The sequence below is a fragment of the Marmota marmota genome, unplaced genomic scaffold (assembly GCF_001458135.2).
Source record: "Marmota marmota marmota unplaced genomic scaffold, marMar, whole genome shotgun sequence".
In the NCBI taxonomy this organism is placed as follows: domain Eukaryota; kingdom Metazoa; phylum Chordata; class Mammalia; order Rodentia; family Sciuridae; genus Marmota; species Marmota marmota.
The window spans coordinates 2331841-2348177 of NW_026000294.1; the positions used below are offsets into that span (position 1 = coordinate 2331841).

The 16337-nt window shown below is 41.0% G+C and overlaps 1 protein-coding gene across 1 annotated transcript; it reads right to left on the reverse strand.

Moving 5' to 3' along the window:
- Positions 1 to 4058: 4058 nt before the first annotated feature.
- Positions 4059 to 10035, reverse strand: Awat1 (acyl-CoA wax alcohol acyltransferase 1). The gene is made up of 7 exons (XM_015501605.2): positions 9919 to 10035; positions 8883 to 8990; positions 8553 to 8623; positions 7253 to 7457; positions 6562 to 6733; positions 4541 to 4740; positions 4059 to 4323 (listed from the first exon to the last, which is right to left on the reverse strand). Exons 1-7 carry the CDS (start codon positions 9992 to 9994, stop codon positions 4169 to 4171), a joined length of 987 nt encoding a protein of 328 aa, XP_015357091.1. The 5' UTR covers positions 9995 to 10035; the 3' UTR covers positions 4059 to 4168.
- Between the last annotated feature and the right edge of the window lie 6302 nt (positions 10036 to 16337).

A 16337-nucleotide genomic window follows, 5' to 3' on the forward strand; every position in this document is an offset into this window, starting at 1 on the left:
TCAAATATTTATGATAAGTTTAGATTTCTCCAATCTTCTACCGGTTTTCTTTTATGTAGCTTTTTTCCCATCTGATTTAGCTTATTAGACTTTTGTTATCTAGCACATTTTTGACCCAAATGCCCTGACTTTATCTCATTTATGCTTTTCTTCTATGAAATCTCTTATGAAGCTCCTTCTATTCCTTCCTGATAATACATGGAAATAGATATAGTGGCTCACATACCAGGCCCTACTCTAGTCATTGGAAATGCTTCAATAATTAGGGCATAGTTTTTGTTCTCAAAAAGCTCTCAGACTAGAAGGATAGACTGGCCTAGGAGCAAATAATTATGCTATAATATAATATAATGTATCCCATAGTAGATACAACACAACATTATAGAAGAATAAAGAAAGGATAATTCATTTTGCCTGTTGAAGGCTTCACTAAGAAGGTGATAGTAAATGTGGATTTATAATATTAGTACACTTTACCACATAGAGAGAACATGAGCAGAAACAATGAGATGTGAACATGTTTAGAAAACGTGATATTGTCCAAAGTACTACTTCAGATCATGATGTCAGAGGTAAGTCTGAAAAGATTAATAGTGACCAGATTATAAGGGACTGTCAATGGCCTTCATGATGGCCCAATCAACATTATGACCCCTATGTGTAGGGAGGTATTGAACTCTCTGATTGATTGCTTGGTTCTAAAACCATGGCAAGTACAGCTCTCCCCTCTATGGGAGCCTTCTGGACATCACTTAAGTTGTCTGCTCACTTTCTGCCTCCACCATTACCTAGTGGCCATCTGATCCACTAGGGGGCACTATCCTGGCCAATCATTGGAAATGTTCCTTTCAAGTTACATTCATTACATGATTAATCCTTTGCTGGTGTTCACATAGGAATTCACTGTGATATTTAGAGTATGGAGCAAATGTTTGAAGTATTAGGGTATCTCAAAAACATTTACAGAGATGTGGAGAGAGGCAGAGGGAGACAGATTGCATTGTGGGGGAGAGGATGTGGATGAGGAGAAAAGATATGGGGACTGAATTTTTGAGGAGGAGAAACTGGCTGATGCTATTAAGAAAGCAAAGGCTTTAACTGCCATCCATCTGTTCTTTTACTTTTCTAGGAAGCCATGACCATGAAACCAGATAGCCTTGTTCCTATGTGTGCTCTTGGGACTTTTCTGGAAAATGCTTCTCTCATTTACCCTTCCTGGAAGAAACAACCAAAACAGGTGGCAATGATTCAAATCCAATTTCCATTTTAATCAGTTACCTTCTGAGCATTTCCTATGAAGTTTTGATTTGGTCTATGAATTCAACAACTCCTAAAAAGGCATCTCCCAATCTGATAGGCTCCCAAACCAAATCAGCCACCTTTACTGTAGTAACAGCATCTTTCTCTGTCATACTGAAGAGTTTGAACTTTATCCTATAGAGCAGTGTTTTTGAGACTATATCTATAGGAACTCTAAATGTTCCATGAGATTTTATTTGAAACAAGGGTTCCATTTTTAGATACACTGGGAAATAGTACATTATCCCTTTTGGAAAATCACAATGTCCATTAGTATAATAAAGACTATGAAATATAGCTTGAGGTTGTAGCTCAGTGGTAGAACACTTGCCTAGCACGTGTGAGGCACTGGGTTTGATCCTCAGCACTGCACAAAAATAAATAAATAAATAAAGGGATTGTGTCCATCTACAGCTAAACAAATTTTAAAAGACTATTAAATACATTAATAAATATATCTAACTTTATTTAACATCAACCACCAAACTTAATCTTACCATTTTTTTGTGTGTGTGCATTAATCATTAATGACTAAGGAATGTTATTGGTACATACAGCACAATTTAGGATATTCTGGTAGAAGCATTTTAGGAACAATAATGTATTTTTTTTTAATATTTTATTTTTTAGTTATCGGCGGACACAACATCTTTTGTTTGTATGTGGTGCTGAGGATCGAACCTGGGCCGGACAAATGCCAGGCGAGCGTGCTACCCCTTGAGCCACATCCCCAGCCCCACAATAATGTATTTTAAGCAGCAAAGTGACTTGTTGGATTTAAGTTTTAGCAAGATTACCCTGGAAGTAGTCTGCTGGATGGTGAGATTAGAGTGAAATTTACTAGAATAGAATAAAAAAATGTCAAGGAATTTTGGTGAGGGCCTTGACTAGGTGGTGAAGGAGAAAAGGAGAAAGGGCACTGGTTTGATTAATATTTTGGGGGTGGGTACCAGGGATTGAACTCAGAGGCACTCAACCACTGAGCCACATCCCCAGCCCTATTTTGTATTTTACTTAGAGATAGGGTCTCACTGGGTTAGCTTAGCACCTCGATTTTGCTGAGGCTGGCTTTGAACTCACGATCCTCCTCTCTCAGCCTCTCGAGCCAATGGGATTACAGGTGTGTATCACCACACACAACTGGTTTGATTAATATTAAGGTGGTAAAATTGACAGGACTTGAGGATAAGATATAAGGTTGGGAGGAGAGATGATTTACCTGGTATTGGGTACACTGAGGGTCAGGTGTTTGATCCCCAGCAATTTTGATCAAATTACTAAATTGGATATATTGGGCTATTGCTTACAAGGTAAACCTGGATTAGAAATACATATTTCAGGGGGCTGGGATTGTGGCTCAGCAGTAGAGCCTCGCCTAGCACAGGCGGGACCCAGGTTTGATCCTCAGCACCACATAAAAATAAAGGCATTGTGTTGTGTCCATCTACACCTAAAAAATAAATATTTAAAAAACACATATTTCAGACCTAAGGCAATATAAAGTGAGAGAAGAGGGTGAGATCCCACCAAGGCCCAATATTAGAGAGTTAAGTGAAGAAAAAAAAAGGCTAATAGTATAAATGGTCTTTGAGCATTTTGTTATTTGCATTTGAAATGTGCCTCATATGGTTGCCTTGTGAAGGAAGAGACATCTATGTTTTTATTTACTCTTTTTATATTGTAGAATGTAGCCTTTAGAAACTTTTTGACAGAATTTAGTAAGGACTAAAAACGTACATATCAAGTGGATGGTTGCAAGTACCTTGAGATTATGAAGTCAAGGGATCATTATGAGGACAAGGTGACCTATGCACAATGCCTATGCCAATTGAAAAATGATCCTGAGTAAGGTACCTTTTATCTATCCAAAAGGCATGCTTGGTAGTGATGCAGGCATAAAGTAAGACTTGGTATTTTTTTGGTACTGGGGATTGAACCCAGGGTTGCTTAACCATTGAGCCACATCCCCAGCCCTTTTTTTATTTTCCATTTTGAGACAGAGTATCACTAAGTTGCTTAGGGCCTCACTAAATTGATTAATCTAGCTTTGAACTTGTGATCCTCCTGCCACAGCCTCCTGAGCTGCTGGGATTACAAGTGTGTGCCTCCACTCCCAGGAAGACTTCATATTTGAGGACAGTAGATTCTCACACAAAAACTTGTACATGAATGTTTATACTAGCACTATATATAATGGCTAAAAAGGTGAAACAGCCCAGATTTCCATCAACTTCTGAATGGGAGGATAAAATGTGGTATATATGAACACTGAAATATTATTCAGCCATAAAATTTATGCAGTGACGTGGAGGAGTCTTGAAAAACAACCACAAAAGACACATATTGTATTGTTCCATTTATATGAAATGCTCAGAATTGGCAAGTTCATAGAGACAGAAAATAGATGACTGGTCATCAGGGGCTGGGGGGAGTGGGCATTGACTACTAATGTTTACTTGTTTTTTTTGAGAATGCTGAAAAAATTCCCAAATTAGATAATGGTGGCAATTATACAACTCTGAATATATTAAACACTGCTGAACTTTGCACTTTTAAGCAAATAAACATATGATATGCAAATTATATCTCAATTTTAAAATTGTATTAAGATTTTAAAAAATGGAATAGGGGCTGCATAGCCTTCATTTGAGTTCTTCAGAACCTGGGGTGTCAGGCTCAGAGAGGAGAGCCAGGAGAATAAAGTGAGGCTCCTCAGAGACAACTCCTGAGAAGGCAGCACTGTGGCTAGGACTCCTAATGCCCTTCCCTAGCACACACAGCCTTCCTTCCATTTCTTATGTTAGCAGCAGGTGAGTCTCGTCTCCAAGGCAGGTGCTCCTACATGCACTCAGGTACATAGTCTCTTCAGTTACAAGAAAAGCAGCTTCTGTGCATCTGAGCAGCCATATTGGGTCTTATGCTGGTCAAAAAGTTTGTGCAGTGCATCCATATAGAGTGTGTGGTATTTGTCCACTATCTCCTGGCTTGGCTTTTCAATTTGGGGAAGTGGCAGAGGCTCACCAACTGCCAAGATAAATGGGAAAAGAGAAGGGTGAATGTGCTAGAATCTTCTCTTCCTTTAGCCCTCTCTCCTTCCCTGGGCCCCACCCTCTGGCACTCCAAGTCAGCTCCCAATTTTTCCACCACTACCACCAGAGGAAGCAGGTGGAGGCTTGGGGGGAGGCTGATGTAGAGGTTGCAAAAGAGGTGTAGTGGCCTTGGAGCTGAGAGCAGAACTCACCCACTGTGACAATAGGCCGGCTGTATGGTAGGAGCCCAAGGGAGCCTTGACAGAAGCCTTGTCCATAGAAGACACAAAAATAGAAACCAAAGATACGGCGGAAGAATCTCTGGAATTTGTACATCCTGCTGTCCTGATGGAATACCACCTGGTCATACACCTCAGTTTCTCCAAATGTGAAGGTTGGGACCAGATGAGCCCTGTAGGAAAAACCCAATTTACTTCCCAAACACAGACAAGGGTGGGAGTCTCTCTGAAAGAACATTTATTCATAGCCAGGCTCCCATGTTTCTTGGGGGGTACTGTAGTACCCAGGGGCAATTTACCACTAAGCTACATCCCCAGTCCTTTATTCTTTTTTGAGACAGGGTCTCACTAAGTTGCTAAGGTCCTTGCTAATTTGCCAAGGCTGGCCTCAAACTTGAGTCCTACTACCTCAGCCTCTCGAGTTGCTAGGATTACAGGTGTATGCACTGCACTTGATGGGCTCCCATCTATTATGATAAAATCCCAGTGACTTAAAACAATCCTGTTTGCACTACACAGGGCTCCCCTATTTAGTTTCTTTTTTTTTCCTGAAATTTTTGAGGCCAGTGAGAGTGTTTTCTTTGGGCTAGTATTACAAGGACAAGATATGGGGATGCAGGGAGGGAAGAGGAATTTGGTAGAGATCCCCAGAGACCCACACTGTGAAAATCTTCTAGGAGGTGCCAAGGAGGGGAACACCTGACTCTTTTGGTTAGAAGTCATAGAGAAGATGAGGGTACCTTTGCATAGATACACATATATGATATGTTCCTCACTCAAGGGGACTATGCATAAGATATTAGATTGTGGGATTAAAGCAGAGAAAAATTGTTTCCCTTCCAGAGAATATGATAATCTACCCTGAACAGTGCCCTAGGTAGAGAATCAGGCTCCTTAAGTTCCTTAAATGAGAGAAGAATAAAAAAAAAAACACACTCTTTGTTGTACACATCTTTGTGAGTTACTAATAGCAATCTCTCAGCACCTTGACATATGTTACCTTACTGGCTCCTCACAGCAAAGACAATGGAGGACACAGTGGGGGATCCAGGGCCCAGTTTCAAAAGGGGAAAGTTCACTCAGGCAGTCAGGGTATGGCAGGACTTCAACTAGAATCCAGGACTCCCTGTTCAAGCTCAGAGCTCTCTCACCTGCATCCTATTCCAGTCTAATGGCAGGTTCTTGGGTAAGATCCTTAGATACACTTCCCTCTTCTCTTGAGTGTACAATAGGATAATCATCCCTCTATCTGGGGAGCTGGATGCTAAACTAATGAAGGCACCCTATACCTTCAGCATCAGATTCCTTTTGTGTATCTCTTAAGTCAGAGTGGCTTACATGTATTTATCACTTATTGTATGCCAGGCACATGGTAGGTGCTTTATGTGGATGAATTTTTTCAAAGCCCACAATCACCTATGGAACAGTGACAATGATTAGTAGCCACATTATGAAGATGAAAACATGAAGCCTCAGAATGGTTAAGTAACCCACCCCAGGGTGCATTGTATGTCATGGAGTCAGGATATGATTTATTAATTATTATTATTTGCAGTGCTGTGGAAAGAACCCAGAGCCTTATGCATTCTAGGCAAGCTGTCTACTACTGAGCTACACACCAGCCTGTGCCACAAGTATTTTAAATCAGCTCCTACACACAAACTCACTCAACTTTAATGCCTTCTGCACTTCCCATTAATAGACAGATGAAGATTATATCTATCAGTCATTGTAGAGATCATGTGGGTATCATCAGTATACTAAGGCAATCCTAGCCCCTGACATTGAACCTGGGCTTATGGTTTGGTTTCTGGGAACTGGTCCAGCTAGCTCAGAAAGAGTGGATGACATAAACCTTTTGGAAATTCTACACCCATTTTCCTACTCATTTGTAAGTTCCTTGAGGGAAAGATTGTATGAGATTCATCTTGGAATAACCTACAGGGTCATGCTTCTCAGACAGGGTGACCCACTCCTCTGAGGAGGACACCTACCCATGCTGGAGGGCTGTACGCACAAACCCCTTGCGCTTCTGGAGGATGAGAGTGGTGGTGTTGGGCACACTTTGCAGGGCCTCTCCCACTCCTCCCACTACAATGCCCACGAGGTTGCCAGTGCCATGGCTCAGCAAGTAGTCGATGGCTGGCTGGCTCACAGGGCACACACCTGGAGAGAATCAAGCAGAGACAGGAGCAAACTGATTAGGAGAGAAGAGGGCTGTGGGCACATTTCACTTTGAGGCAATATATCCATTTTGAAGGAGGCACTGGGTGGAAGCTGCAGCAGGAAGATTTTTAGTGGGATAACCAGAGGATTTGCAGAATCCCAACTTGGATTCTGTTATTTCCGTGATAACAGCAGCTATTGTCTGTTGAGCACATACTCTGTGCCAGGCATTATATTGAATGCTTTACTTACAATATAGTCACCATACCATGTCTGAGGTCAGATTATTACTATTAGCACCATTTTACAGATGAGGATACTGAGGTCAGCAGAGGTTATCTAATTTGTGCAAGATCACACAGCAAGTAACAGAGCCAGGAAGATTCAAACCCAGGAAGATAAGTTCCAGAAAATATGCTTTGGACTACTGTGCTGTGATTATGGGGAAAGGGGGCTTAAAAGGGATATTTCTAAGCATGGAAATAGATCAAAAGCTCCAGTGAGTGTCATCTGAAGCACCTTTGGCCATGAGATAATCCCTGACAAGGGGGATCTTGAAAAACCAGGACAGCGTGGCCAAATGAGGAGTGATGCCCGGGAAGGTCTTCGAGAAGCCTGTGGCCTCTGTGCAGAAGTTACAGAAGGCTCCGAAGGTCAGGAGACCATGAGGGTGAACCCCCATGAGGTAGTTGTGCTGGGGTGGCAGGTCTTTAGTCTTCAGGATCTGTAGTCATGGAGAGAAATGCCAAAGGATTGGAATGAGCTCACATGGAAGAACCAAGGTGAAGACACTCAGGAATCTAGGTGCTTTCTGAAACAGCTTTCCAATAGATAGAGCATATATGGGTTTCATGAGGCCCAGGTGTTGGGCTTCTCTTTCCTGGGGCAACAGGTCAGAATCTAGGCCAGCTAGAACTCCCAAGCTTCTTGCCTGTGGCCGTTAAGTACTCTCAGCCATCTATGTCAGTGTTCTTGATACATGCTGTCATTTTCTTTGAGTGCTGTTACCTGATGCAGGCCAGGAAGCTCTGTTCTAAAAATTGGGGCAGAATTCATGAATCCCTATCTGTTCAAATAAATTCTTTTTTTAAATTTTTTATAGTTGTAGATGGACAGAATGCCTTTACTTATTTTTATGTGGTGCTGAGGATCGAACCCAGTGCCTCATGCATGCTAGTCAAGTGCTCTGCCACTGAGCTACAGCCCCAATCCTCAAATAAATTCTTTAGAATTAGAAAATAAATAAAAATAAAAATCAGAGCAGTCATCTACTGCAAAGAGTGCCCAGAGGATGAGCAGAACAGTACATTTCTGGAACCTCTTCCTGATATTGTCTCCCCACAAAACCTTTTAGTATTGACCTAGGTGACTTTTATTGAACCTTGAATACCCTGTATACATTTCACCATCTCTGGGAAACCTTTTCTTAGTATCCTCCATCTGAACTACTTCTATGCCTTGTAGCAAACTGTGATTATATATGCATCTGTCTTTCCCATTAGAAGTGAGCTTCTTGATGGCAGAGAATTGCATCCTATCTACTCCTCTTTATCCCAAATAAGCAGGTCAGAAGAAGATTTAGATCCATGTTTGTTAAACTGAACTGAACTCTATTTGCCTTCCATCTGTCATCTGGCAGGTTATGCCAAAGGTGTCCAAAATATCCTAGCAGAGTGCAGAGGATCCTGAGGTTATCTAACATGGACTGAAACTCCTCTAAGATGCTTATCTTCCTTATGGACAACCCTAGTTATTTGGTATAAATAACAAATACTTGAATTTGGGAATCTGTATAGGACATTGAATAAGAGACACTTACTGTAATGGGGAAATAGTCCCTGATGTGAGTCCAGACACACCAGTTCCTTACCCAGGCCAAACGCCTGCCACCTGAGACAAAAATGCCAGAAGGAGATGATATCAGTATGTGCCACCCCATAACTCTCACTTACCCAGGCTTCCCAGGCAGCTTGGAAGGGTCATGGCTCTGCTAGAGAGGTGGGAAGGAAGAGACCTAGGAATGTCCTGGCTGGTGTCACTCTTGTGGCTCTGAGAACTTGGAGGAAGGGCCTGTGGTATGATGTGCAGGACTCAGAATGCAGGGGTACAGGTTAAGATGGAGCATTTCTTCTAGGTCCACTAGTCTTACCTTGCTCTGGGGTCTTCCAGTCCAAGAACAACCAGACAAAGTAAAATGCTGGCAGTGGCCACAAGGATGTAAACAGCAGGTAAATGAACAATGGCTGCAAGATCCAAACTGACGAGGGATCATGTCAGACCAAATTTGTAGTGCTCTCAGAACTTGTCCATGTCTAGTCCCATTACCAGCTCTTTGTACTACCCATAATTCTGGGCCTGGCCCTCAGCATAGTCCAGGCTCTGACCATCCATCATCCATGGCCACCCATGCTTCAAAAATTTCTTCTATCATTTACCATATACAAGTCTTACTTCTCTTCCTATTCCTTGTCCCTTTCCCTCTACCTCCCTGCCCAGTCACCATCCCATACTCCTGGTCTCTTCTTGCCACCAGTTTTTTTTTTTTTTTTACTTCCACCCCCATTAGGAAAACATTTTTTTCTTCTTGTCTCTCATCTCCCTTCCTACCCATCATCCATGAACCCTTGTTAAGCCACCAACCTACTCTCCCTTACATCTATACTATCCATCTCTCTATACCTGCTCCACCTAACATCTCCATCTCTCTACTGTTTCCTACCCACCATTCTTGTCCTTTTGCTCATTTACCAGTCCTTCCATTCTCCTCCCTCATGCTACCACCCCTCTCCCAGAGTAGAAAACTCTGTGGTTCAAACACAGACTATACTTCTCTAACTCTGTAATACTAAGGGTTTCTCTGTCCCACCCCATATTATCGTAAGGGAGCACTCCCTGGGTCTCATTTCTCCTCTCTAGATAGGGAGGGTTAAGAAGTAACTGAAATTACTTGGATAACTCATGTCCATCATGACCCTGTGCCACCTCCTTCCCTTCTCTCACTAGGCCCTGGGGCTGTATCTGTTCCTTCTCCAGAGCATTCAATGAACTTGAGATTCCTTGACTCTACTCTCTAGTACCATCTCAACTGATCAAAAGTCTGGAAATGAGACTTCCCATGAAATCACCCAAGATCTGGCCCTGGCTTCTGACTTGGGCTTCTTGCTAGGTCCTAGGTCAGTACTTACAGATGGCAAGGTAGCTCAAGGGCCAGTGCAGAAGACTCAGACTCTGGAAGTGATTAGGCTGCTTAGAACAAGGCATGATGCCCAGGAGCCTAAGGGAGACAAAGATCCCAGAGCAGTGTTCCAAGGAAAGGTGCCGTCAGTCTCTGGAAGCTCGCTCAATAGTGAATGTATATAATGACTATGAGGAGTTGGTGCCTGCCCTCTCCCCTCCTTGTCCTACCTCACTCCTACCCACTGTGGGGGCAGGCTCTAGAGTACTGAGGACTGCTCCATCAGGTCAGGCCCTGCCCATCTGCCCTTTGACTCTCTTTTCTGAAATTATTAGGACATCAGACTGGAGAAAGGGGAGAATAACTGCCATCTTGTCCAATTGACCCAAAGACCCAAAGAGGGGAAAGCCCCTTCAAAGGGCACTCAGAGACCATAGGGGTTATGAGTTTAGGGAGATGATTGGTGGGAAAAAAGTTCTGAAGAGGTCATGGGGGTGAGGAACACCAGTGATTAGGTCTCTGCTGCCCTGAAGTAGTCCAGTTTTGGGAATCCATACCCCCATTACTTTTAATATAAAAATTTCCAAATATACACAAAACTAGACAATGCAACAAAATTTCATGTTCATCTTCAGCAACTACTGTTCAATCCTAGCACTGAAAACGAGAAAGAAAGACCAAAAACCAAAACCTAAGGAAACAACAACATAAAAAATATATATTAAACTTTTGTCATACTGATTTCATCTATCTCCCCACCTCCAACCTTTTTTGGGGAGTATTTTGCACAATTCTAAACCATCAGATATTTTATACCTAAGTACTTCATTATGCATCTACAAAAATACAGATATTCTCTTCCATAATAATACCACAACTATCACCTTTAGCAAATCTAACAGTTTCCTAAAGATTTAGATTTGCTAAAGGTGATAGTTTCCTAACAGCATCTATACCAAATCTGTGTTCAAATGTCTTTATAGTTCACTCTAAATAAGGTTCATTGGTTATCTTTGGATGTTATGCATCTCTCTTTCTTGTTTTTTTTCTCTTTCTCATTGTAAAATAGAACCTAGAGACAAAATAAAAATACTTACAACAAATGTATAGCTTAATAAATTATTTTTTAAATATTTATTTCTTAGTTGTAGTAGGACACAATACCTTTCTTTTATTTATATATTTTTATGTGGTGCTGAGGATTGAACCCAGGGCCTTGCATGTGCTAGGCGAGCACTCTACTGCTGAGCCACAACCTCAGCCCCTTAATAAATTATTATTAGATTAAAAAACCTTATAAGCTGGGTATGGTGGCACACACCTGTAATCCCAGCTACTTGGGCGTCTGAGGCAAGATGATCACAAGTTTGAGGCCAGCCTCTACAACTTAGCAAGACTCTGTCTCAAAATCAAATTTTACATGGTGGCACATGCCTATAATCCTAGCAGCCTAGAAATCTGAGGCTGGAGGATCATGAGTTCAAAGCCAGCCTCAGCAACTTAGCAAGGCCCTAAGCAATTCAGCGAGACCCTGTCTCTAAATAAAATATAAACAAGGGCTGTGAATGTGGCTTAGTGGTTGAGTGTCCCTGGATTCAATCCCTGGTACTAAAAAAAATATATCAAATTTTAAAATGGCTAGGGATGTGGCTGGGGTTGTAGCTCAGTGACTGAGTTCTTGCCACTGAGACACTGGGTTCAATCCTCAGCAGTTCCACATTAAAAAATAATAATAAAGTCAAAAGTATTCTGTCTATCTACAACAACAAAAATAAATAAAAAGGCTAGGAGTGTAAATCAGTGGTATAGTACTTGCCTAGCATGTGTGAGGCCCTGATTTCAATCCACAGTACTACAAAGCAACAACAACAAAAACCCACTTAGTAATCACTGCTAAGTAAGGAAGTAGAACTTTCCTAACCACTCCAGAAAGCTCTCCATGTGCCCCATTCCATCACAACCATCTTCCTCCCAAAGTAGTCTTTATCTTGACATTTAAAGTCATTATTTTCTTATTTTTCTGTGTTTTTTTCATATTCATATATACTTCCCTAATGACTATGGTTTGTTCTTGCCCATTTAAAAAATTTACCTGTCCTTTAAATATTCTTTTTAATTTTGGAATAATTTTAGATTGATGAGGATGGTTGCAAAGGTAATATAGAGAATTCTCTGTACCTTTCACCAGCTTCCCCTTTATCCTAACACATTATGTGACTATGTTGTGTTTTTTGCAACTAAGAAATCAATATGAGTGCATTTTTATTAACTAAACTCCCCAGATTTTATTTGAATTGCACCAGTTTTTTCACACATGTCCATTTTATGTTCCAGAACCCCATTGGGATTCAACATTGCATTTAACCATCATATCTTCTTAGTGTCTTCCAATCTGTGACAATTCCTTGTCTTTCTTCATCTTGGCACCTTTGAAGAGTTCAAGTCTGTTTTAATGTTCAGGTTCCCCCCTCCATCTGTTCCTTACCTTCAGAGTTAGCTGTTGAAGAACCCACAACATTTGACCTTTAGGAATTTCCCAATATGGATCCACATGTCCTTCTATATTTCCTGCAGATTGGCAACTGGATTCAAAGACTGGGTAGGATTTGTGTCTGATCCCTTTGGCAAGATCTTAATTTGCTTTTATTATAGAATGATTTCCTTTCCTAATATCCTTTTTTTCTTCATGACTTTGACTTATTGAAGGCTGTTTTTCTTTGGAGTAGATCAGTCTTCTAGGCCTCAGCACCAGATCCATGATCAGGGGTGGGTTATGGAGCCTGATCCCTAGCTGAGTTCCGATTATAGGCCAAAGTAAATAAGAAGGACAAAACCCTCATTCATCTCTGATTCCGGTCACTTACCTTGTAACTTTATGCCCATTAAGGCAAATCAGGCTGTGTGTGTATTTGTGTGTTGTTTTTTGCTTTTCACACCTGAAGATTGTATGAATCTAAATTAATTGGGACCATATCTTATTTGTCACTGTAACTGTTCTTATTACCTAGAAAATCCTAGGCCCTCCATGTTGAGTGAATAATCAATGAGTATTTTAGTTTTGAGGGCTGTGATCAGATGGTTTCTTACATGTAATGAGATTACTGGAGTCCTATGAGAGAGTTTGTCCTGAGACTTCAGGGGACAATAGGCTGTACAGTAATAGAGGTCAAAGGGCTCATTACAAAAGGGGAGAAGAAAGAACGAGAAAAGGGAAGCAGGTGTTGACCTTTGAGGCAGTTTGGCAAAAAAGAAAGCTCCTCATACTTTGCCTCTCTTACCCCCAAGTGCTTGCTGATTAGAAATCAGCCAGGCCCTAGAGCAAGCATTAGCACTCAGACATTGCAGCTCCACTGCCCTGCTGATGTGTTGACATCCCTGTAGTTGAGGGCGGGGCCTTATCCCTGGCAATACTGGGAAACTTAGCACTCTGTCTTTCCGGGAGAGAATGTTGTGGGCCTGCACCAACTCCCTCTCCACACTCTCTCATCCTTGTAAATTGTCATCTCCAGGAAGCAAGCCTCCTTGGTTAACTTTTAATAATGTGTGAATTATCAGTTTTTCCCCTCTATTTCCTCCTGCTCTCTCCCCAGAAAATGGAGGTAAGTTGTTGAGAAGTACTCAAGCTACAGAAAGTTGATCTAAATAGGAATCACTCGGTTTAGCACCAGATTCCAGCCCTTGCTTTAGTATTTTAATGTTTAAAATGTCAAGGACCTCCATATAATAATTGTATTCTTAATCTCAATTGAGGAATATATGATAAATCAAAGCTATTGTGTGTATATATCATGACCATATTTGCATACATTCAGAAAATATTATTTATTCATTCTAGACAACCAGGTGGCAATTTCTAGAGTACTTGTAATCATTAAGATACTTCCCCACTCCCAGCAGTTTGCTATCTATCCATTAGGAACAATGGCTTATTGGTTTTTTTTTTTTCAAAATGGAAATTGATTTCTTCTTTTTCCTGGTTGTGAAAATATCCAGATAAATCATGCAACTTTCAGAGGAAATTATAAAGGGAATAAAAGTCACTCATAATCTCACCACACAGAAATAAACACTGTTAACTGTTATCTTGGTGTCCATCTTTCTTGACTTTTTTTTTTTCTTTACAGACATAGCCATATATATGGTATCACTGTTAAAGAGTTTGGGCTCTTGAACCTAAGATGTCTGAACCTCAGCTCTGCCACTTAAGTAGACTATGGTAAATGACTTAACCTTAGTGCCTCAGTTTCTATGAAAAACAAATACTATGCATATTGTAAGATTTTTCACTTATATAAAATAATTCAAAAAAAATTCATATAAAACACTTTTTTGTGCTTTGCTTGCATACATGCTCATTCAAACTTCAATAAATGTTAGTCCTAATTAATTAAAACCTGATTATTTATCCCATTTCGTAATCTACTTTTTCACTTAATGATATACTGGTGCATTTTTCTGTCAAATTTATTCTATAGCATCATACATAGCATTTCATTGTACAGGGATGCCATAATCCATTTAACCAATCTCCTGTTGTGGAGGAAGCACAAAGATTTAGACAAGTCTCTTCCAAACAAAGGATATATTTTTGAGTCTTTTAGTGGTAGGTGAAATGTCACTGATCCGAGAATGTCCTTTACTTATAGGTCTTTCAGTAACACCACTCAATGTCCTCTCCCCCCAGCAGTTTTTTAGGAGTTTGGGGTAGAGAAATTAGAATGCATTCTTAAGCCTCCATGAACCTAAGTGGGGTACAGGGACCAGGGAGCCAAATCAGTAGAGTCCATCTTTCTCCAAGGAGAAGACTGGGTCTGAGAAGGACTTGACCCTCTTTTCCAAACATCTGGGGGAGCAGGTTTCATGATGTTCCCCGACATCCTACTAAACCTGGCAGGGATATTGATTAGATTCACCTCAGCATGAGCTGAGGAAATGTTCAAGTGCCAGCCAAGTCCAGTGCCTGAAAATAGTGGCTAGTAAGTGATGGATAAATGAAGTCAGTCTGTACCTAGGATAAACTAGGGTAAGAGACCTGTGTTTTATCAGTGTGCTGGTTTCTGTGTTTTCAGGCTGCTTTCTTTTCCTTTTGAGAAAAAAGAAAATGAATCTAGTATTACCTGAACTAACGGTGAGAGTGTCTTGCAGTTTCCTAGGCTAGAATATCTGGGGCATCCAGGGACTTTCTTGGTATGTGGGTGTACCTGGCCATCCTGAATTGTGTCAAGACAAATGAAGTAATAACCTTAGGAAACTTGAGGATGTAGAGTCCTGCTTGTTAACAAAGTATACTGATCTTTCCTCCTTCTTCTTCTTGTTTTTTTTTTTTTTTTGGTGTGTGTGTGTGTGTGTGTGTGTGTGTGTGTGTGGTGCTGAGGATAGAATCCAGGGCTCACTCATGCTAGCCAAATACTCTACCACTGAACTACATCTCCAGCCCCTTTCATTTGTTTTTATTGTTGTTTTTATTAACATAACCTCATAGAATTGTGTTAAACATAATCCTGGGTTGATGACATAAGTTGCTTTATGGATGTCTTTTTTTCTATTATCTATCTATCTATATTTATTGATCCATATTTTTCCAGAAGGAATTTCTCTCTTGAGCATTCACATGAAAAGCATTGTCTTGCCCCTAAATCACAGCTTAGTAGCTTGTTGTCTGGCCTTGGCCTTCACTTCCTTCTCTGAGGGCTGAATGTATCTCCTTGATGGTACAGCTTTAGAAATAGAATTCTTTGCTTTATCTTCAGTCACCAGCCTGTAACTATTCATCAGAACAGCAACAAACTCTCAATTGAGTTGTGTCACAAGAGGATGTGGGCAGCAATAGCTAAAGTAGGTCACAGAGAATGATGTATAGTGTCAACACTCTCCTAAGCTAATTCCTAGTCATGTGGAGATCTACATATCAAAAAAACAAGTAAACTTAAGTCTTAAGATCTGGGTAGGTCAGCAAGGTGGGGAAGTAAAGGCAAAAACAAACCAAAACCAAAAGGCAAGTTCATTCTAAAAGGTGACAAAGTCAGTGGAAATCATCTAGGTCTAGTCCTGGATCAGAGGTTACTGGAGCTCTGTCAGTCACAGTGGTGCACACTTGTAATCCCAGCTTCTTGGGAGGCTGAGGCAGGAGGATCACAAGTTTGAGGCCAGCCTGGGAATTTAGTGAGACCCTGTCTCAAAATAAAAGTAAAAAGGACTGGAGGTAGAGTACCCCTGGGTTCAATCCCCAGTATTCTTCTGCACTCCCCCCCCCACACATACACAAAGGTTACTGGAGCTCAGAAGAGCAAGTGACCTTGATATCTCTGTTCATGAGAGTAGAATAATCAGATAGGAATCTTGCCTTGTACCCACCTGCTTTGGCATGCTGGGCCAGCCTGCTATGAAGTGTTGCTGGTTAACTTCCTCTTATTTCAAGTAACCCTGCCT